The sequence below is a fragment of the Arvicola amphibius genome, chromosome 12, assembly GCF_903992535.2.
Source record: "Arvicola amphibius chromosome 12, mArvAmp1.2, whole genome shotgun sequence".
NCBI classification, from domain to species: Eukaryota; Metazoa; Chordata; class Mammalia; order Rodentia; family Cricetidae; genus Arvicola; species Arvicola amphibius.
In genome coordinates, this window is record NC_052058.2 from 32,606,401 (window position 1) to 32,630,316 (window position 23,916).

General features: G+C 45.2%; 1 protein-coding gene across 1 annotated transcript in view; it reads left to right on the forward strand.

Moving 5' to 3' along the window:
- Vstm4 (V-set and transmembrane domain containing 4) overlaps nucleotides 1–23,916 on the forward strand; it is an 84,353-nt gene that overhangs the window by 4,119 nt on the left and 56,318 nt on the right. Inside the window, exon 2 of the mRNA XM_038349771.1 lies at nucleotides 3,328–3,726. Within this exon, the coding sequence (XP_038205699.1) occupies nucleotides 3,328–3,726 (399 nt within the window). The remainder of the gene's footprint in view (nucleotides 1–3,327; nucleotides 3,727–23,916) is intronic.

Genomic DNA, 23,916 nt, shown 5'->3' on the forward strand with positions numbered 1-23,916 from the left:
CCTTTCTGAGCCAGTGCAAGGATCAGGGTCGGTGGCAGGTGAAAGGTTAGGGTGAGCCTTCATAGACAGGGCTGTATGCAGTTACCAGCTACCGGTAACGCCAAGTGGCTTTAACAACAGACATGCATTGACTAACAAAGGGTGAAATCTGAGATCAAGGTGTCGGGGCTGGTGTGTGTGTGTGTGTGTGTGTGTGTGTGTGTAGGCTGGATCTCCCAAGGCATCTCTGTTTAGCTTGCAGTATCTTCTCCCTATGTGTTCTGTCTTCTTCTCCACGTGTCTATTCTTACATGACCACAGTCTGAGTGGTTCCCATTGTCTCTGGGCACACCCTCAGGATCTCATTTGACTTAGTCTCTACCTCCGAATACACCCACATTTGGGGGTACTAGGGGTTAGTATTTTGATGTATGAATAGCCTAGGGTTCCTCACAATTCAGCCCATGATGAATGCCTTTGCACTCCCATGGGGGACAGCTATGTTTGGACCATCTGTAAGAGAACATGAGGTGAACCGAAAGGCAGAAGGGCATGCTAAGAGAAAAGGGTGCCCTGTGAACTCAGGCCCTTCGCTGCTTCCGGAAGCTGGGGATAGGACATTGAGCTGGAGCCATGGGAGGACAGGAGGGGAGGGGTTACGAGTTTGCCTCCAGGATGGAATCTGGCCTCCCATGGGGACTGGAACACTTGGCACATTCTCTTCGTTTCAGTCACTGTAAATAACCCCCTCTTCATGTAGAGCTAACGGGGAGCCTGGAGCGTAGGGTTCAGTCTGCTTTCATCCCACCCATGTTGTTTCCATTTCCTCTCTTCCCAGCCCCTCTGGCTCCAGTGGGGAGCCTTAAGGGGTGGGCCAGGCTGGCCTTGGATTCTGGAAGCCAGCTGCTGCAGTTTGGTGCTCTCGCTTCTGTCTAGTTCTTGGGGGCTAATGGAATAGGGGTTAGCCAGGGGTCTGAGACGCCTCCTTATTCACCGGGGAACTCCCACATGAGGCTATCTGCACTTCAGATGCACCTCAGCCATCAAGAGGAAGTGTTGTCCATACAGCCAGGTGCCAGCCAGGTGGGCAGGATGCACGGAAGGTGTAGGCCACGGCTCTGGTTCACTGTGGTTGGCCTCTGACAGCAAGGGCACTGTCCCTGGGGAAGGCAGGGAGCAGCCCATAGGACACTTCGAGATAGCCAAAAGCTTCTACTTAACCGAATAAGTGTAGAGAGCCCCTTGCCATGTGAAGTGACACTCAAGGTCCCTAAGCCTAAGGTGGGCCTTCTCAGATACCTGTTGATGTGCATTTCTCAATTATCCCTGCCCAGCTCTGAACCTCATTGCTGGAAAGAAAGGATTGGGGACCTCACACAGGTGCATAGCACCCAGCAGCCCTAACCAAAGGCTGTCGTGGTGTGGAGTGCAGAATAATGCACCCCAATATGTAACATCCTAACCTCTCTAGCGAATGTTACCTTGCATGACAAAAGGAACCAATAGATACAACTGAGTTAAAGTTCTTGCATTTTTCTGGAGGGTCCTGAGTTTAGCACCTGGCTTCTAAGAGGGCCAAAGGATAGAAGATTGATCCTTAGAATGTAACTTTCTGAATGTTATTTAAAATAATAAAAAACATGGCTACTGTGGGTTGAATGTGGCGTTTCCCCTCAGAAACTCTGTTTGTAATTTGATCTCCATTGTGAGATACTAAGAGATGAGGCCTGTAGGAAGTGGTTAGGACTCTGTCCTCATGAATGGATGGATCCGTTCATTCAGCATTTGGCTAGGTCTCTTAAGCACCCTGTCATGACCTGTGATATCCTGTGCTAAGTTGGGGATTCTTCTAGCAAGAAGGTCACCTCCTATCCAGTTTATGGTAAGATCTCTTAAGCACCTATGCCTTGATGTGTGATTTCCTGTGCTATCCTGAGACCCTGCAGAAAGCTGTAGTTTAGAATGGTTCTGAGGATACCTGCATGTGAGACAGTACTTCCCATGAGTTTCAGGGTGGTATGCCTGTATTGCATCACCCATGGTGTATAAATGGAAGTTTCTGTCCCACCTAGTCTCACAGTTGTTCAGTCCTAAAGAAATACACAGAGGCTCATATTAATTATAAACTGTTTGGCCTATTAGCTCAGACTTATTATTAACTGGCTCTTACAACTCAAATTAACGCATAATTCTTATCTATGATTAGCCATTCAGTAAGGCATTCTCATCTTGCTTCTTCTCCATGCAGGTGGTGACTGTACCTCTACCTTTCCTCTTCCCAGAATTCTCTTAGTCTGGCTACCCCACCTATACTTTCTCCCTGGCTACTGGCCAATCAGTATTTTAGTAAACCAATATGAATGACAAATCTTTACAGAGTACAAGAGCGTTATGATTGGGTGAGATGAATAAAAAAAAGCCTTCCATCTATAATGGTTCACCACAGGAAGTGGTTCATGAAAAAGGTACTAGTGTTCAGCTTCTTTAGGCTCAAATAGTCTGGGTACCCTGGTAGGTATCGGGGTGCCCAAATGGAGGTCAGTCAACTCAGGAGTAGAACTGTAGTTCAAATCAACTGTAGTGGGTTGATCAAAGGGCAGGTTGTAGGGAAGAGGACCCAGAACTCTTAAACATCTTTTGAGTTTTTGGGGAAACCCCATTTCCCTCTGGCTCCAAGGACTCCCTTCATGTTTTATTTTAACTTGTATGTTTCTGTTCCAAGTCGATAAGTCCTGAGTCCAAAGAAGCCACCAAGAATCCCCAGTTTCTCCAGTTCACTAGCTTAGTATAGCCCTCTGCTTGACCATTGTTGCCTATAGATGGACACACTGAGACTAAGAAAGTGAATAGGGAGAGAGACAGGCAGTCTCCTGGTTGGACAAGCCAAAAAAGGTTGCAGATCTGGCCTGCCTTAAACAACTGTGACCCCGCAGCCCTGCCAACATTGATTAAAACATGTCTTGGGGAGGTTAGTGGAGAAGTTGGGGTATGAGCTGAGTTTTCAAGAGATTCCCCAAGTCCATAGTCATGTATGTAATCTGAATGTTAGTGGCAGATTAAAACATTTTTTTGAGAATGTGTCTATTTGGATGGCCAGTGTTCGACTAATCACATGAATGAGACCAGCATAGTGAAGAAGGTTGGTGTCTGTGAGGCCCATAGGAGAGCTAGCCCTTTGCTCATAGCGAGACTGGGGAATGAGTGTAGGAGTCCTGAGCCCTTTGCCTCTGACAAAGCACCTAGATGCCAGCCGCATGCAGCATATCCCTTGTTCCTGGCAGTGGCCCAGCTTCATGAAGTCAGGCTGCAGCCTTCATTCATCTTCATCCATTTACTTTTCATTTGCAGAATTGTGTGGTGCTCTCAATGTCACTGTGTCCCCAGGACCTGTGGTTGACTACTTGGAAGGGGAAAATGCCACTCTCCTCTGCCACGTCTCCCAGAAGAGACGGAAGGACAGTTTGCTGGCTGTGCGCTGGTTCTTTGCCCCTGATGGCTCCCAGGAGGCCTTGATGGTGAAGATGACCAAGCTGCGGGTGATTCAGTACTATGGGAACTTCAGCCGTACTGCCAACCAACAGAGGCTGCGCCTGCTCGAGGAACGTCGGGGCGTACTCTATAGGCTGTCCGTCCTGACCCTCCGGCTGGCGGATCAAGGGCAGTATGTCTGCAAAGTCCAAGAGATCAGCAAGTACAGGAACAAGTGGACAGCCTGGTCCAATGGTTCCTCAGCAACAGAAATGAGAGGTAAGAGTGGCACTGGATCCCTGAGGAGGTGCAGAGTGTGGGAGGTCGGCGGTCCCCGCGTTTGTCATGATGTATATATTGGTTGGCTCACTGACTCCATTAGCAGAGTACAAGTCTTGAGGCCTCAGGTCTGTGAGTCAAGTCATGCAGATGAGGACGGACCTTGGACACTGTGGCTGATGTGCAGTGTAGATGTGGAAGTAAGGACAGAGGAGCGAGTGACTACCCCCATGCACATTTTGCCTGACATATTGGGCTATGTGTGCTGTCAGATAAAGAAAGCTGGACCCCACTTACAGCGGTCAGTATCTGTTAGAGCTCAGCCTGAACTGTGCCTGCTTTGGACTTCTGAGACTTTGTGGTTCTGGGAGAGAGTGAGGAAGATGAGGGGAGGTGACTGCTTGGGACATCGTACACTGAGTCGGTTCTGGGGAGCAATGGTCTTTGTTGCTTTTCTTGGTGCAGTGACCGAATACCAGACAGAAATCATTTAAGGGAGGAAAGATTTATTATGGTTATTGTTTTAGTGGTCAGGATGCAGCCACTTGATCCCATGCAGTGGGCCAGATCGTCATGCAGTGGGGGGATGGGGTGGTGGAGGGCAGCTGCTCAAAGTACGGTGAACACAAAGCCAAGGGCATGGTAGGGTGGGGCTGGGCATGGTAGCCCTCCAGTCTACCAGGGACCCACCTCCAGGGACCCACTTTCTCCAGCTAGGTTCTACTGCCCACAGTGTCTACTAGCTTCTCAGTTAGCACCTGCAGCAGCTGGGGACCAAGCTTTCAACAGTTAATCCTATGAGAACATTTCAGACTCAAAGGATAATGATATTGGAAAGTAAGTGGGGTCTTTGGACCATGTGGAAGTGTCTAAGCGTATAAGAAGCTTCCAGAAGCAGTATCCTTCCTTCTGACAGAGGCTGGAAGGTGAGGTATTTTCAGATATGATCAGGTAGGACTGGTCTTTGGATACCTTGAGTTTTCTCAGGTGGGCACTGTTGGCCAAGTGTGTCATCACAGACACAGTAACCCTGTCTGTTCAACTGTCCCCAAGCCAAGGCTGAGCCTAATTGGAAAACGTCCCAAGGAACTAGACTATGCTTTAGTTAGGAAAGAAACCTGTGTTGATGCCCAGCCCATTGTTCAGGGCTATGTCTCTGTGACCACCTTAACTAGGGCTACCTGGTACCCTAAAACAGGTGCATGATGGGAGGGCCTGCTATAAACTTCTAGCCCTGTTAATGGAGCAGCCTCATGCTTCTGATCTGCTGCAAGGCTTGGCTCAGCTAGCTGTGAAGTTTGAAAGTCAGGAAGGGTAAAGGCCCCAGGCTGACCTTCCCTTCTATAGGCAGATAGGGAGTGAGTTTGCATTTTCCAAATATCTTGGCTACCAAACACCACGTGGGAAGGCTGTCATTTTTATCTCCAGTGTTCAATGTTCTAATCACGAAGACACCTCTGGCAATTTCAATGCCTTTCTGTTGTGCACTCAAATCATGTCTTTGATAGCCTCAAACTTGGATTAAATTCCACACAGGATCAAGAGATTCACGGAGAAAAGCTGATTGTTTAAAATATGAGAGAGAGGCTAATCTTATCAAACACAATGTATAATATTAAAGCCTTTAAGCTACATTGTTTGGGTGAGCATTTTGAAAGGGGACGTTTTTTCATTTGTGGAAGGTGTTTTTTGCAGCACTGTGTAATAAGGGGCATGTTAAAGGGAGCTACTCCATGTGGGAGGTCTTTGAAGCAGCCACTTGTCTTTGGGCCTGGTGTTATGGTTTGTGGTATGATGTATTTGCAAAAATGCTGTGTGCTTTCCCTCCTTAAGCAAATTAATTCAAGAAAACAAATGACTGCTAATATAAATATATATTTTGGAAAAGAAAACAAGAGCAAAGAACTTCAGTGGCCGAGGACGCAAGCCACAAAGATGGTGTCTTGGTGCTAGCTACAACATGAGATATTTTGTTTAAGAGTGTGTGCGTGTGCCTGTGTGTGTGTGTGTTCAATGTGTGCATCCACATGTCCAATATATCCTGGAGTCATGTGCTAAATCTCTTGGCAGTGGCAAATGCTACCAATTAGCCTATGTAAAAAGGCCTACTGCCTTTAAGTAAGCAATCATCCAGTTTTTTACTTCATGTGAACCTGCTTTAAGTGAATGAAGCCAGGCTCCTTCCACAATGTTTATTTGAAAACTTGTTCTAAAACTCCGAGGTTGTTTGCAAGACTTCCCCAGAAATAAGGATCTTTTCCCTTCCTCTCCCCACTCCCCTTCCTTCTCCTCCCATCTCCAATCCTTCCATTTCTCCTCCTTGGCTCCCTTTCTCTTTGCTCATTTTCTTTTATATTTTTTCTCTTTTTTCTCTTTTTAAATGGAGTAACACTCCATTGTGTGTAGGTTCCACATTTTCATTACCCGTTTGTCAGTTTGTGGACATATGGGTGGATTCTATTTACCAGCTGCCGTGAATAGGGACGTAATGAAGAAGGCTGAACAAGTGTCTTCCCATGAGCATATAAAGACCTTTAGGTATATGTCTAAAGGAGCGGTAGAGCCAGGTCATATGGTAGATCTATTTTTGCTTTTTTGGGAAACTTCCATACCAATTTCCAAAGAGGCTTTGCTCTTTTAGACATGCACCAACACCATGTAAGCATCCCCTCCCCCAAGCGGGTAGTCTTTATCATTTGTGCTCCCAGGGCCATTCTGAGTGGCTGCAATAGAGCCTTTGATGCGGTTTTAATCTGTGTGTTCTTGGTGACTAAGGATCTTGAACGTGTGAAGGTGTTTACTGGCCATTGTGTTCCCCCGCTGAGAACTTTCTATTCAGTTCCACAGTCCACTCCTCAGTCCTGTTGTTTTCTTGGTGTTTAATTCTTTGAGTTCTTGGTATGGTCCAGACACGAATCTTCTGCATAGCTACAAAGATTTTCTTCCATTCTGTGGGTTGTCTGTTCACTTAGTTGTTAAGACCGCCAGCCCTAAAATAATGACATGGAATCTTATTATTAATTATGAATGCTCAGCCCTAGCTTAGGCTTGTTTCTAACTAGTTCTTATAACAAATTAACCCATATTTTTAAATCTACATTCTGGCACATGGTTCATTACCTCATCTCCGTATTGCCCATCCCGCTTCCTCCGTGTCTGACTAGCAACTCCTAGCATGCCTAGATTCCTTTCCCTCTTCCTTTCTCTCCCCGGAAACCAGAAATTGTGCCTACTCTTTCCTGCCTAGCCATTGGACGTTCAGCCTTTCATTACGCCAATCACAGCAGCAAATCTTCACACAGTGCACAAATATTCTGCAACATAGTTGACTCTTATTTTGTTGGGAAGAAGCTTTTTAGTTTCCCGAGGTCCCATTTGTTAATTGTTGGTCTTCATTCCTGTACAGCCAGAGTCCTATTCACAAGATTCTTATCTATGCGTGTTCCCTACTTTTTCCCTCTAACCAGTTTGGGCTATCAGGTCTTATATTAAAGTTCTTTATCCATTTGGAGGTGAGTTTAGTGCAAGGTGGTAAGAATGTAGTTTTATTTTTCTGTATGTTGCAGTCCTGGTTTTTCAGCGCTATTTTTTGAAGGTTCTGTCTCTTCCCCAGTGTATTTTTTGGTGTTTCTGCCAAAGATCAGGTATCTGTCATTACGTAGAGTGTATCTGGCTCTTCTAATCTTTTCCTATGATCTACGTGTCTGTTGTGTGTCAGTACCAGGCTGTTTTTGTTGCTATGGCTCTGTAGTGTGATTTGAAATCAGACATGGTGACACCTCCTTTTGTTCAGCCTTGCTTCGACTTGATCTTCTTTTGTGTTTCTACACACATTTTGAGATTATTTTTCTTAGTCTGTGAAGAAAGGACCTGGTATTTTGATTGATATTGCAATGTATCTAATCTGTTGATTGCTTCGGTACTGTCTTAGTTCCTGTTCTATGGCTGTGAAGAGGCACCATGAACAAGAAAGTTCTTATAAAAGAAAGCGTTTAACTCGGGGCTGGCTTATAGTTTCAGAGGGTTAGTACATGATCATCATGGCAGGACAGACAGACGTGGCACTGGAGCAGCAGCTAAGAGTTTTATTGCCTGATATGCAAGCAATAGACAGAGAGACACTGTGCCTGGCACGCATGGGTTATAGAAACCTCAAAGCCCACTCCCAGTGACACATCTCCTCCAAGGCCACACCTTCTGCAAGACCAAAGACCACACTTCCTAACCTTCCCCGAAGAGTTCCACTGCCTGGTGACCAAACATTCAAGTATATAAGATTATAGGGTCATTCTCATTTAAACCTCCACGAGTAGAGTAGCCATTTTCATAGTATTGATTCTGTTGGTGCATGGATTGGAAGGTCTGTCCATCTTCCAGTATCTTCCTTGATTTCTTCAGTATGTTCAAGTTTTCATTGCAAATGTCCTTTGTTTCCTTAGTTAGATTTATTCCCATGTATTTTGTTTTAATTTTTATGACTATTGTGGATTGAATTGTTATGTTTTCCTAACTTCTTTTTAGTACGTTTGCTATATATATGTATATATGTACCTATATATGTATCTATATATTTAACCTATGTATATATATAGATAGATAGATACATATATGTATATGAAGGCTACTGATTTTTATGTGTTAATTTTGTATCCTGTCACTTTGTTAAAAGTATTTATCAGCCTTTTTTGGTGGAATCTTTATGAACTCTCATGTATAGAATCAAGTCATATGCAGATAGGAATACTTTGGCTTCCTCTTTTCCTCATTGTATGCCCTTCATTTCTTGTCTTATTGCTGTAGCTAAGACTTCAAGCACTATACTAGACCACGCTATACTAAACCACACTATACTAAATGGTGATTTATGTAGTCTAACTTGTCATCATTTTCCATTGTGGTATTCCTTTTTCAGAAGCTGTTTTTATTCAGAAGTTGTAATTACACTTGATTAATTATACAGAGTACCTTTTGGTGTCTAATCATGGAAAGTATTTCCAATCTCATACTTATAAAAGCTTATAAAAGTATTTTTAATTTTCTCTTACACTTTAAATGTTAAAAACATTTTTATCTCCTTAAGATATATTTTTATATAAAGATAAATTATTTTTGTTTCCTACGATTCCAATTATTAGAGTAAGTTCCCGAGTTTCAGTGTTTCAGATTTCTTATATATTTCGTTATTTTTATGTGATTTATTTTTCTTTAAAATAATCTTGAGAAACAGCATACCTAGTTTTGTGGAATATTGTTTAATGTTTTGACTGGTATGTTGACTTTTAAATCTGTTATTGTGTTGATAAGTGCAATTATATTTTTTGTGTGTTTTGTGCTGCTATGAAAAAAAAATGCCCGAGGTTGGGGTTTTAATAAGGAAATGGGTTTATATAATTCACAGCTTTATAGACTATGAGTCCAAGATTGGGTGGCTGGATCTGCTTGGCTTTGATGAGAGACCTCTTGGCTGCAGCACAGTGTGACAGTGGGCATCATGATGGGCACGTGTGCAAGAAGCAGTGTTTACATGTGAGACAGGAAACCAGAGGGAAAGTCTAAGCCATGCTTGCTCTTTCTGTAACAGTCAGCTTTAAAGGAAACTAACTGGGGCCTGAAAAGAAAACATTAATCCCTTCTGAGGGCAGCACCCAATAACTTATGAAATGTCTCCATTTCTCCAAGATTCCAACACCTCTGAAAGTCCTTAGCTGGGGAACAAGCCTCTGGCACCCAAATTCCTGGAGAGAAAACTCATAATCATAGATACATTTTGCACATCTTTGCTATGTAGCTGTTCTTATCCAGGAGCCCTGTATTCCTTTGTCTATTCCATCTTTTTAAGCACCTTATGAAAAAAAAACCCACATATGACTCGAGCATTTTTATTTTATTTACTCCTCAATATTTCATTGTTGTAACTAAAATCCAGTCCTCCCTTCCATGTGTGTGCACACACAGTTTGGTTGCTGGCAAGTATGGAGTTCGACTTTTGTTGACTTGCTTTTGGCAGTGCATGGAGTTCTGTGTACTTCAGGTGTGGTCTTTTAATTTGCTTATCAGTGTGTCTGTGACTTTGTGTGTGTGTGTGTGTTTTAATTTTTTTATATTTATTTATTTATTTATTATGTATACAATATTTTGTCTGTGTGTAAGTCTGCAGGTCAGAAGAGGGCACCAGGCTTCATTACAGATGGTTGTGAGCCACCATGTGGTTGCCGGGAATTGAACTCAGGACCTTTGGAAGAGCAGGCAATGCTCTTAACCACTGAGCCATCTCTCCAGCCCTGTGTGTGTGTTTTAATCCGTGTCCCAGTACTCAGTACTTTAAACCATTTGCCCGTGTCCTTTTTGTACAATTCTACTATGAATTTAACTTCTCTGTTTGGGTTTCCGTCCCGATCACATTTTCTATTAGAGACTGTTAGAGACTCAGTTGCCTTAGGAAAAAAACAAGCCAGATTTGAGATATCTGTGATCCTTACTAATGCACTCACCAGAAAGGTCAGAAAGGTCATTGGGGTTGTCCTGGAGAACCTTTCCCTCTGCGGTTTCTAAAGCCCTTAGACGTCCGTTCTCTAAGCCTGTCAGAGAGAGAAAGCTCATCAGGTAAAGTGACATTCACACACTTCCAACCATCTGGCATTCCTATTCTCTAGGATTTCCCATCTTCCTTAGCTATAATTGCTTCTGCGCCTGTGAGTGGCCATCCCACAGAAAGGACAGAGTTGTGTTTTTTTCCCCTTGGAAGGGGAGGGAGGAGAATAGGAAGTCTTCTGGCTGTAAAGGGTCATCGCTAGGAAGCCCAGTCCAGGCCATTGAGTAGATGAAAGCCATCGATATTATTGGGGCTCGACAACCAAGGCTCATGCCTGTGGTGTAGGGTACTTAGGTAGTATTCAAAGTATTCATGTGTCTCACGATGCAGGGTCTGATATCACAGCACCATTCATATCACTGGGCTCTGGTTCGCATCTTTGAGTGGGAGAGCTAGGGAAAGCTGATATACAGGGACAGACTGCGGAACTTTCACCCTGCCCTACCCGCACCCACGCTGCATCCTGTGGGTGGTGGACTTCTGTGCTTGTTAAATGCACTACGAATATCATGCACAATAAAAACGGGAGCAACAGCAGTGAGAAGTCACGATCCAAACAATCAGCACACCCCTTGCCTAACTTTGTTCTGTGTCTGTGCCTGTGATTTTTCCCTAGGTCGGGCCAGACCCTGGAGCCTGTGTGCATGAAATGAGTAGCAGTTTAGTGGAGTAAAGCCTATGCTAACAGAGCTGCTGTTTTACATTTTCAGTGGAAAATTATTAAGCTGTGACAGAGATCAGGGATTTTGAAACGCGGGGAAATAGACAAGGGGCCCTGTCAGGAAATCACGTGCTGGATTTTGGCCATTGCTCCTGGATGCTCTCAAGGTTGCTAGTGTGATGTGACGCAAATCCATAGGCAGGAATGACGAGTAAACACTTGAGCCTCCTGAGGACCATGAAGTCAGGCTCGGCTTATTGTAGAAAATCCATCAGAGCTGATAAACATGTGAGTGGTATCTTTTTTTGTAAGAAGGCAAAAGCCAAGGCAAAGTGTGAGGCGCCACATGTCATGTGTTACTTGCTGGGTGAAAAACCCTGCTTAGAGAGAACTGGGACTAAGGCGTCCTCCGTGGTGCAGGGTGTCAGAATGCTGCTGACCCTGTGCAAACATCAGGGTCAATGTTAGGTTTGAGTGCACTTAGCTGTCTTACCAATGGTCTTAAAAAGGGTGCTCATATCACCCTAATGAATTTTCAGAAAATACAAAATTGAGAATTTTTTTTTTTAAAAACATCGACGAGGAGTACAGCATAATAAAAATGATTCCAGGGAGGTAGGAAGTACAGGCAGGAAATAACAAAATGAGATTCCATTTGAAGGCAGGCAGAGTAATACATTGGGGGCACATGAATCTTCAGCAATGTAGGATCGTCATCAGGAGGCTGTCTCCATGAAGGGTTGATGGAAAGCGATTATATGATCTTGTGCAACGTGACACCACGGTGTGTCCACTGTTGTCATTTGTATGCTTGAACGAATTAGCCTGACATCTCTCGGAAGTCAGGCAAGTGGGCCAGGCCCTGTATGGGTGACATTTCGTGAGACCATGCAATGAACTCTGAGAATACATTTCCACAAAACACAGATACAATCAAAAAAGAAAGATAAAGGTGAGAAAATGAAGGACAGCCCTGGGCGAGAATCTGCTCTTTCAGTCCATGAAGCTGTGGTTGGCGTAGTGAAGAAGTTGCCTTGGAAACATGCCTTCTGGTGCTCATTTCTTAGTTCACTTTTCTGTCATGGTAACAAATTGCCTGAGACTGGGTAAACTCATAAATACTAGAGATTTATTTAGTTCATGATTCCAGAGGCCAAGAAGTCAAGAGCATGTTGCTGGCACCATTGAGGGCTTCCTGATCATCGGTGTGGTCTAGGGCAGAGGGCTCACTTTTATAACAGAGCCATCCCTGTCTAACGCAACTTATTGGTCATGTCATTAATCAGTGAATGGATTTGGGAGGGGCCTATCCAATCACCTTTCTAAAGTCCTACCTTTCAGCATTGCTGTGTTGGTGACCAAGTTGCCAATGCAAGAACTTTTGTGGTACACAGATCACAGCAGCCTCAATAAAGTGACTAAGCCATTGGAATTCTTGGGGGTCTGGAAGCACAGGGGTGGATCCATTCTGCAGAGTGGACAGTCCATTGTGAGCTCAGTGGTGAAGGACACGGGACACCATGGCGTTTCAGAGGGCCCCTTGCTAGCCAAGAGAGGGGGCAGTGTTGGGGCTGACACTGATGGCTTATGATGGGGTATAGTATTGATAACTAGGGGATTACAGACTGGCTCACAAAGGTGCCTGTAGAGAACATTAATGCGTTTCCATTGGATGTCGCAGGACGGTGTTTTCAGCCTTGCCTGATAAAAGGCTTTACTGGAGGGTGTGGATTCCCAACTGTGTGTGGCGCTTTCGGCCATGGAAAACTGTAATGTATCCCACAGTTTCAGGTAGCTCTACTTGTTTGCCGACTGAAACATGGGTTTGAGGAACAAGATGAAAGGGGCAGAGACTGTTTTTCATAGTTCAAAGGAATGTTAAATTTGGCCAAAGGAAAAGAACGATGCTAAGGTGTCAGGTGAGAAACATTTGCTAATGGACCAAGTGGGGTTATGAGAGAGGTCTTTGGGACCTCAGGGCTGGGTGGAGCCCAGATAAGAGGTATCGTTTGAAAGGTTCCTCCCGGGGTACCCATATGTGTGGGCCTGCAGTTTCTTCCTGGGGTACCCATATGTGTGGGCCTGCAGTTTCCTGGGGTCTCACCATTGTGAGCTGATCTCTCTGTTTTGAATGGGTGAAGGTTTCTGGGAGGTGGGTAAGGTGGTCAAAGATGGGGCTGTGGGAAACACCAGTACTAGGGCAATGGAAGGGTACAGTTTGGCTGCATAGGCTCCTTTGGTCTGGTGGTAGAATCTGCTTTTCTCTTGTTGTGATAAAACACTTTGAACAAGAAGCAGTTTAGGGGAGGGTGGGGTTTATTTGGCTTACACTTCCGGGACATAATCCATCATTGACTGAAGCTAGGGAAGGGAATCAGGTAGAAACCTGAAGCAGAACCCACGGAGTAATGCTGCTCATTGGCTCATGCCCAGCTGCCTTCCTTATACAGCCTAGGCCCACCTGCCTAGGGATGGTGCCACCCACGGTGGGCCAGGCCCTCTCAATCAATCATCAGTCAAGATAATCTCTCACAGGCATGGCCATGGGTAAATTGGATGTGGACAAGTTCTCCACTGAGGCTCCCTTTTCCTGGGTAACTCTAGGCTGTGTCAAGTTGATAAAAAGCAAACCAATACAGGGGTATTCAGCGTGTTCTAAGTTGGAATGGATTTTTTTATCAGGCAAACATGATAGATAGCTCAGTAGATTTCCAAATGCCATTGGCTTTTGGTACCCACAGGCATAAAATGAAACAAAATAAGAAATGAACAAACCAAAATAGAGCTGTGAGGGTTTTACCAAGGTAGTTAGTGATTGGATAATCATCCTAAGTATCTCTGTCAACAACAACAACAAAAAAAAACAAAACAAACAAACAACAAAAACTGAGAGCTTTGGGTGTCTCCTAAGAGTGAGACAAAGCGTGCTTGTTCTCCTCAGGGTAAAATTCCAAGATCACCTTGGAAATGAGACTAAGATTCCATATCCAAGAGGTTCAAAACCTCTCATACATGTGAGAAATATGGTCAACTGAGTATCCTTTCTCTGAAATTCTTGGACCGGAAGTGTTGCGGATTTTAGATTTGCTCAGATTTGAGAGTGTTTTCTTATACTTTACTGTTGGAAAAAAAATCTCTAATCTGAAATCTTAAAAAAACTTTGAAATATGATAAAATTTCATGTTAGGGAGAATCAACCTGTCTTTGGCTGGTTACTTTTGTCAAGTAATGATATTTTCTGTATAATGGGGCTTTGCTCCTATAGATAGGAAGGCCTTGACAGAACCCATCTGTGCTTCCCGTCTAGTACTGACTGATCACTGATCACCAATCATATGTATGGGCATGGCAGTTTGCAACTCAAGCTGTTGTCTTCCTGGGCTGGAGCATGAGAGTCCCAGCTACCTTTCAGCAAGTTCCTACCCCTCACCCTCTGCCCGTGTCCATGGTGCTAGTCTTTTCTTCATTGATCTCTGAAGACATTCTTTTCCTCATTTGGCCAATCAGATCTCTTGGAACTTTTGGAGTCTCCCCACTTTGTGATTCCTCCAAACTATGTTGTGTTCCATAACCCATAGACTTGTCTCACTAGGGCACTGAGCTGTCCAGGCCCTTCCCAGGAAATGCAGATTCCATAGCTTGGTCAGCATGGCCCTGGCCACAGTGGGATCCTTGCTGTTTTCTTCAACTGTCTACAGTGGTGTTTCCAAGACGAAGTCCGAGGGTCCATAGGGTTCTGATCCAGAGTAGGCCTAGCCTTTGTCCTGGTGTCACATCCTGTGGTCACCAATTAAAAGCTAGAGAGGCTGGTTTACAGGCTCATACTGATGGCCCTGTATGAATGCAAGGCATCGCCTTCGGCTTTGGGTTGAGCTGTGAAGACTGCAATGGCTTTGGTCCTCTGGAGTTTGTGAAAAAATGACCTTTGGTGGTTTTTCAGTCGAGTTTTTGCAGGCTGTGGAATCAGAGGCAGTCCAACATTTGAGGTGAAATACTTCCCCTCCCTCTGCCCCGTATTCAGAGAGAGATCTCTTCATCAACAGTGCAATGTTCGGAACAGCAGCCACCTGTAGACTTCTGCAGTTTAACCAGGGTTTTACACTAACCACAAACAGTGCAGTTGAAGGAGCCAGACTGTTGGTTGATTTAATGTTACATAAGTCAGCTTTCAACGGGAAAATGCTGTTACCTTAAAAGTTTAGCGGCAGAGCTAACAAGATGACTCAGTGTGCAAAGCATTTGCCAGGCAAACGTGAAGACCTACATTCCATCCCCCAGAACCCACCTGAAAACTGCATCCAGTGGGAAGTCTGCCCCAGCACATCTCTGGGGAGATGAGAGGTGAAAGCAGCAGAATCCTCGGAGCTTTCTGACAGCTACCTGGGTTTCTACAGTGGCAAACGGGAAATCCCACCTCAATAACACAGAAAGTCAGGCACAATAGCCAGGTCTTCCTCTGACTTCCACATGAGCTCTGGGCATGTGTGTGTGTGTGTCCACATGTGAACACATGAGTGAATTAATCATGTCTGGATATATCATACACACACACACACACACACACACACACACACACAGAGAGAGAGAGAGAGAGAGAGAGAGACAGAGAGAGAGATGGAGACAGAGACAGAGACAGAGAGACAGAGACAGAGATAGAGAGAGAGAGAGAGAGAAAGAAAGAGAGAGAATGAGCATCATTTACAAGAAAAAATGAAATGTTTGGGGACAAAGATGAAATCAGAACATATTATCATCTGAGCATTTGACCCCACAGTGTGAGAGGGGACTTAATAATTAGATTTGAACTTAACACCACAGGGAACAGATACTTCCAGTTTCCGTGGAAGAAGTTAACTAAATCCCTTCTCTCTAGAGACATGGGACAGATAATTAGGAATGAGATTTACTGAACATTTAGGGCTACTGCTTAATTAAGCAAGCACACATCATGGTGTTTACAGTGTCAACAGGTCCAGACACTCAGAAAAAGCAAATTGACAACCAGAGTATAATTTAAACAACACTCAGACATATTCTTCATTGGACTAAGCCACAAGCCAACCACCAGTCTTGCAAAACACCAGGAGATTAAAATATCAGACTCCCAAATACGTAGGAAGCTTTCATTTATGAAGCTGTCCTTGGGACACTGTGTCCAAAGAAGCATGAGGTAGACAGCTAGCATCTCTGCTGACCTTGGACCACAGCCTCCTAATCTAGGAGAAGGGCATGAGGAGACAGGATGGAAAGGTAATACTGTATAGCAGGTGCCCTTGACATGGAAGGAAGGCAGGGATACAGTTTTGGGATGCATATGAGATCACAGGAGGGCTCCAACAGAAATGCTGGGCCCCGCATGTCAGAACCAAAGACAGCTCAGGCAAGCTGAAGCAGGAAGAAGAGAAACTCGAAGAATTCAGGGGATGCAAGTTAGGGGAGTGGGCAGTGACAAGCAGACAGGCTGGCGAGGTGACCTGGCCAGGGATTTCGGCACACTGTCAATTCTGAGGTCATTCCCCTGTGACTCTGTACCTGGGCACAGATGAGGATCCAGAACATATTTGACACGTAAAAAGTGAATGAGTGATTTAAACTCTTGGGTAAAATGTCCAGTTGAAAATGGCAAAAAGGGACAGAAAGGCGGGTGCTGAGGCGGATTCTGAGAGAGGCTGAGTCAGTGAGGAAGTCCCGCTCCCTAACTGTACAAAATGCTGACCCTTGTGTTCTGTAGCTGGCTCCCTTGAGGAATGTGAACTTCCTTTGCAACAGCCTGGGCACCCTGGGAAGTTTATTTATTTTTAATCCTTTGTTTTGTTTGCTATGGCTTGCCTTAGCCTGAGTGCAAAAGGCAAGAGGGGCTGAGGCTGAACAAAGCAGAGCCTCAGTGTTTATCACAGTGGCCCAAGCAGGTCACCCAGTGGTCTTTCCAACAGTCTGGCTCTGTCAGAACTGCCAGAGGGGCTGCCCCTGAACTGAGTCTTGCAGAAGCAAAGGGGAAAAGAAGTGACAGGCAAGCCTATCACCAAGTCTTTGTGTCAATGGCTCCTTCTCCATCTTGTGGGTCCAATTGTACATAGTGGGTACATGGCTAAATTTTAACAGTTCTTCCACTTGGGAATCCGGCCCTTGAAAACGGACAAATAGTGAGAGCCTCTTCACTTTGAACTGGGAGCAAAGGGGTTGTTGACTCATTCCTTTATTTTCTGGTCACCTACATATATGTTTCTTCACATGGATCTGTGTAGTATGCAGTCTGAGGAAACTGAAGCAGGGTGGCATCTGCTCCCCGCTGGGTACACGTTTACAAGGTTCACATACCAGGGAGCAGGTCTTAGACGTCTGCTCTTCTTGGTAGAAGCTACAGATCATCCTCTGCTTAAGGAATCCTGCTTCCTTCCTGTAGATCTGTAAATAAACGCCCATGAGGGGCAGGGCCAGGGCCAGCACATGTGGGCACCGTGAGCCCTGGGGCAGATGTGTGGCTAGGTCTCCATGGCTTCTGAGGTTTCAGAGAGGAAAGGAGGCTCGGGAGACATGGGGCTTCTGCCCTGACCTCTTCCCTGATGCTTCCAACATGTAATGATGTCATGGTCCTGCTTTCAGTTCCTTTTGAGTAGCCTACTTCTCAAGTATGCCCCACTGTACCGTACATAACCACACCATTCTATGCCATGCCATGCCATGCCATGCCATGCCATGCCATACCATACCATACCATGCCATACCATGCCATACCATGTCATACCTCACCACACCACGTCACACCAGGCCATACCATACCATGCCATACCATACCATGCCATACCATGTCATACCTCACCACACCACGTCACACCAGGCCATACCATACCATGTCATGCCATGCCATGCCATGCCATGCCATGCCATACAGTATGGTACCATATCATGGATTGACTAATTGATTCATTCATTCTTTTGTTTTCTACTAAGACATAGTCTTGATATATTGCCCAGCCTTGCTTCCAACTCCCAGGCTCCAGGGATCTTCCTGCTTTTGCCAAGAGCTCCGGGCACACATTCTAGAACCACTTCACTCCTGTGAAATAACCAAGGAGAATCCTAGAAAGTGAAGGAAAAGACAAAGATGCAGATAATACAAGAGGACATCATGGCTGGAACACACTCTGTAGGCAGTGATGCATTTTAAGACAGTACATTTAGCAGGAGTGTGGTACTGAGGTGGTGGATAGTCCCTGGAGGAAGGATTCTCTGACTCAGGATGCCTACAGGGCCCCAGCCTGGAGGTCCATTCTCTCTGGGAGACTGTGGAAGGCTGTCCTACCATAGCACCATTGTTATCTCCACCAGAGCAGCTGCTGTTGGCACAGGAGACCTTTAATATCCAGGGTTGTGTTTTCTCATGGAAGGAGGGATGGAGAGACTCATTGGACCCTTATCTGAGGTTCTGACTGCCTCTTCCTCCTATATTTTCCCCCTATCTATACGTAATTTTACCCCAACTTCAAGTGGTCTTGGGAAGTGCAAGTATCTAAGAAGTGGAAAGTTCATTAAAGGGGACTCAATTTATAAAGCCACGGGGAAGTTGTCCTTCTTTCTAGGTGAGACTTTCCTGTGTTGTGACTATTTTGAGGCCATCTATGCTCCAATAAGTGGTCCCAGTGAATTCTCTGGTTTACTGAGACAGGCTTAGGTAGAGTTGGTCCTTGGGGTCCTGTTTGAGGAGAGTAAGCCATGTTCACATCTCCCCAGGGAAAGTGCACACGGCAGAGATGTATCCTCCTTGTAGATACCCTCCCAGTTCTTTGGATGTAACTTCCCTTAAAGCTCTCCTGTGCACGTTTTCTGTGATGGTACATGACTCATGAATTCTGGAATCATTGAGAACACACTGCTGTGATAGGCTCACTCCTATGTGCTGTTTTTCTTGCTATCCCTGGGCTGTATTAAGGAGGTATTGTCTATACAGTTCTACTTGGGTACTAAGTCCAGCCCTGAGCTGGACAGGAGGCTAAGGCCCAAGGCTCCCATGACCTAAACCTCCACTCCCATATCTTCTTGGGCTTGGCTCCCATGTCTCTTCCAGCAGGGCTACTCCATGTGGGGTCCTGAGACCTGGAGCCTCTGATCCTTCTGAGAGGTGTTCACAAATTGCCCCTCCCCTCACTCACCCCCAGAAACCCAGGGGCACTGCCAGAGAATCTTCATTTTCCCAAGAACCAGTTGATTGTCTTGCATGTTAAGTGTTTCCCGCCTTGGCCTACTGGGTACCAGGCAGCTTCCCCTGAGAGCCACTCATGCAGAATTTAATGCTTTAGCCAGCCTGGCCAAGAAGCAGAGACAGAAAGGCTGAGGGGGGTCTCCCCCTACACCCTTCTAGGGACTTCTCTGTGGCTTTCTTTTCAAGTTAGGATTCAAGGCTGTTGATGCCCCTGTCTAGGCCAGGTTCCCTAAGGCCCTATCAAAGGATGTCACTAAAATTTTTTCCCCTCTCCTTGCAATGTACTTCCTGCAATCTTTTCTTTCTTTTTTCTTTTCTTTTTTTCTTTTTCTTTTTCTTTTTTATCTTGTGGCTGCTTTCTGCCAGCAGCTCACCGAGAGGCAGCAGTGTGGTGGATCTCACAACTTATTAGAATTTGTCCTGTTCTGCTCTCCTGGAGAGAGTCTAGAATAACTGGCAGCTTAGTTGTCTGGGCCACTGCCTCCTTGAAAAGATACACAGGGATTTTCTGCTGGTTCCAGGTCCCAAGGCAATGACAAAGCAGCCAGCAGTCAGGAGTTGACTGGGGCAGAAAGAATCTTGTTTCTTCTCCTTTTCTGTGATCTTTGAACCAACTAACCAATAGTCATAGTGGTCTGGTAGATCAAAGCCATCTCTATAGCTGATGTAGCTGTATTGAGAAAGCTTTCTTCCATCTCTGCATCCCTCTTCCTGCAGGTCCACAGAGGAACTAGAGGCCCTAAATTCTGTAGGTCCAGTAGGTTGGGTCCTACACCTGACTTTCCTGGATACAGGTAGGATTGATGAAAAGACAATACATAAATAATTGCAGTGTGAGGCAGGCAAAAGCCTCTCATTTGAAGGAGCTGGAGTGGTAAGCAGTCTCAAGGCATGCTTAGCCTCTGCCCAGCTACAGAAAAGCCTACCAGTGGCCGTCAGGTTACAGAAATTCCAGCAATGTGAACACAGGGGCTGTTTGCTGTCCCTCCCCACCACTCCTGTCTGACTACACAGCTGGTTTATAAGGAGAGGAGACCAATAGCCACAGTACTCAGCCTTGCTGTCTTCTGCTAAAGATCATGTAGTCTTCTGATAGTTAGCTAGTTCACTGGACGAGAACTCATTTTATTTCAGAATGTCTTGGGCCCTATGAATAATCTGTGGTGGACCACGTGGGACATTTTCTTTCTGTGTCTGTGTTTTGTGGTGGGAGGAGTCAAACCTAGGGCATCACACATACTGAGATGTCCTTGACCACTGGCTGAGCGATAGCCAGCCTCCAGCAAAGTACTGTCTACAAGCATTTGGTCTTCTCTTTCAGCCCATCCACCCTGGAGAGGCCTCTTTTACTCCGTGCTCATAGGAAAGATTGGCCAAGGTCAGTTTCTATCGGATTTGTGCATGTGCCACAGAGGGAGGGACATCAGAGCAGGGATCAGAGCCATGGCGGCTCCACAACAAAGCCCTCGCTGTGGACAAGCTGTATCAGACAGCCAGGGTTCCTTACAGTCTGTGTTCTCAGACACATAGTTTGACATTGTGTCAAATTCACTTGAGATAGCACAGGATTCACAGTGAAATAAGATAGGCACAACAGAACTTTGGGGGAAATTCCTGAAGCCCTGGCATGGTTCCTATGCAATTTTTCTCTCTTGTAGAAGCAGATAAGTGTTGCTAGTCTTCAGGCACCAAGCAAAATGACTGTCTTTCCCCATCAAATCGCGTAGACTGAGAAGGCAGGGAAGAGTCACCATAGTTTGGAAATCCCCAGTTATGAGAATTCTTAGATGTGTCTCCATGTTGTACTAAGTGGAATTGGCTTCCTGCTGTCAGGCATGAGGCAGAAGGACCTGCACTCAGATCAAATCAGAACCATGGGTTCCTTCCCTGAAAGACATATGGAGGTGCTCTCTGGATACCTGCCTTGGCTAAGTGGATGGAAACCTATTTCAACTCAGGGTTAGTCATAGGAGGGAAGAACAACGGTGATGCTGCTGACTTTTGGACCACATTGGAGCGTGACACTGATGCTGCTGACTCCTGGACCACACTGGAGTGAGACACTGATGCTGCTGACTCCTGGACCACACTGGAGTGAGACACTGATGCTGCTGACTCCTGGACCACACTGGAGAGAGACACTGATGCTGCTGACCACATTAGGGGATAGTCTCTGGCCCATGATAGCCATCTTTCAACTTCTGGACCTAAGCTATTCAGAGGGGGTTTAACACCCGTTCTGTGCTGTCTTCATTGGACTCTGTGGTATCATCACCCTTTCCCAGGCTCAGTAGATTGAAGATTGAGGTTGTGAAACTACTCAGGATAGTTCAGGAAATGGATGAAAGGTTGAAGGGTACGAAGTGCATGAAGAACATGCAGAATAGATAGCACATCAAGCTTCCTTGGACCTTGATCCCCATCAAGTTCAGGTCTCCACCTATACCTTCCTCTCTACTGCTTCTTTCATCAATTCCAGCTTGTTCTCTGCCATTCCCACATAACCGCTTCACTTTAAATGTACCCCACCACAGTTCAATAAACACATGCTTATTATTTTAAGTTCTGGAATCTTGGTTGCTCTGTCTGTCAGTAGAGTGAAGGAGTTCTGGATTAAAATAAATTGAGCAGGAAGAAGAGGTTGAGCTTGGATAATATATTTAACACACACACACAAACACACACACACACACAGAAATAGACAGAGAGAGAGAGAGAGAGAGAGAGAGAGAGAGAGAGAGAGAGAGAGAGAGAGAGAGAGAGAGAGAGACAGTCTACTTACTCCAGAAAAACATCAAGTGAAGCTGAAACAACTAGTTGTTCTAAAGAATTTGGGTTCTTCTGGGACAGGGGTTTCCTTTAGGAGGGAAGAGAAATCCCTCTGAATTTCTGCTTTCTAAACAGCATCTCTGTGTGTTCCCCAATTACACCTTTATTTATTTATAATTTCGATTTTATATTATATGTGAATATTTTGCCTGTAAGCTATGCCTGTGTACCATGCGCATGCTGATGCCCACGGAGGCCAGAAGAGGATGTTAAGTACCCTGAAACCGGAGCTACAGACAGTTGTGAGCTGACACATGGGTGCTGGAAACGGAGCCTGGTTCCTCTGGAGGGGCAGCCAGAGCTCTTTACCACTGAACTACTTCTCCAGCTGCATACACAGTTATTTATGACCTTCTGTACCTCGGCTGTCATATTTGTTCTTAGAAGGCCAGAAGCTTACAGAGGAGTCATGGCATTAGGCACACGATTCTTCCAGAAGTCCATTTCCCCATTTCCTGGAGCTGCTCGGCAGGAGCTGCAGAGAAAGCCACAGCCAGGATGTTCTGAGGGCAAATAAGTTTGGGGTATTCCTGTGGCAAGCAGTTCAGGCTTCCTGCTATGGGAGCCTGAGGGACTAAACCCAAAGCAAGAAATGGACCAGACTAAAAGTACAGCTCCTAAGCAACCCAGTCCCTGAATGGTTTAAGGTGATCGTCAATCTTCCCCGTCTTGCTCTCGGGGAACTGGAGACTTTTCTAGAGAATCTGTAATTTTTTTCTATCAATGTCTGACATTCACTTTGGAAAAATTCTCAGGCACACTAAGACAGTGTCTAAACCAAACCTAGATGGGAGAACAAGACCGCCGGTCACATGTAGACGTTGTCAGGCGTGGCTGTTGAAATGAGCTTGGCTAGGAAATTAGGTGAGAAACTTGAGGATTCACTGGAGAACTGGGCTGGTGAAGAAGAATTGGATAGATAATCCAGAGCGGGAAGATTCCATAAATGAAAAGGAAGACTGAATAAAGAAATTTTGTGACAGATTAGACACACGTGAAGAAAAGACTAACTGTTTAGAAGACACCTCGAAATCAAATATCCCATAAAGGTACAAAAAGACAAGAGGTTAGGAAGTAAGAATTGAGATCCATGACAATGCTAATTCAGAAACATACAGGAAGTGCAGTAAGATGAATGAACGTACAGGCCATGCCTACCTTATTGCTCACCTCTCAAAGTAATTCCACCTTCATTCCCCCTGCCTTTTCAAAATTCAAGTCCTTGGTTCTCTTGTCTAGAGCTCTTCATGTATGAGAGTTTAAATCTAAATTACCGAAATGGGATTCAATTGTCAATTTCACGTCTTGGTCAGACTACCGATGTTTTAAGTGCTCCACAGCCACACGTAGCTGCGGGGTAACACTCACGTGGAACCTTCCTGTTGACACATAAATTCCTATTGAACAGTCAAATGAGTTCCTGATGCTGTATGTGTTTTGTTGTTGTTGTCTGTGATGATGTTCAAGGTTTTACATATTATAGCTCAACTTTTTCTACTGGAAGCAGAGTAAATCCAGGTATCAACCACCAAATAGGTGATGTGGGATTCCCCTCTGTATGCTGTGAATACGATTGGCTAATTAACAAAGAAAACTTCCTTGGCCTGTTAATAGGTCAGAACTTAGGTAGGTGGGGAGGACTGGACTGAATGCTGGGCAGAAAAAAGGGCGGGATCAGAGAGAAGCCAGGGAGCCTCCACCGGAGACAGACATGTTAAAACTTTGCTGGTAGGCCATGACCTCATGGTGATGCACAGATTAATGGAGATGGGTTAAATTAAGGTGTAAGAGTTAGCCAATAAGATGCTAGAGCTAATGGGCCAAGCAGTGATTTAAATAATATAGTTTCTGTGTGATTGTTTCGGGGCTGGACAGCCGGGAAACGAACGAGCGGCCTCCTACTACAAA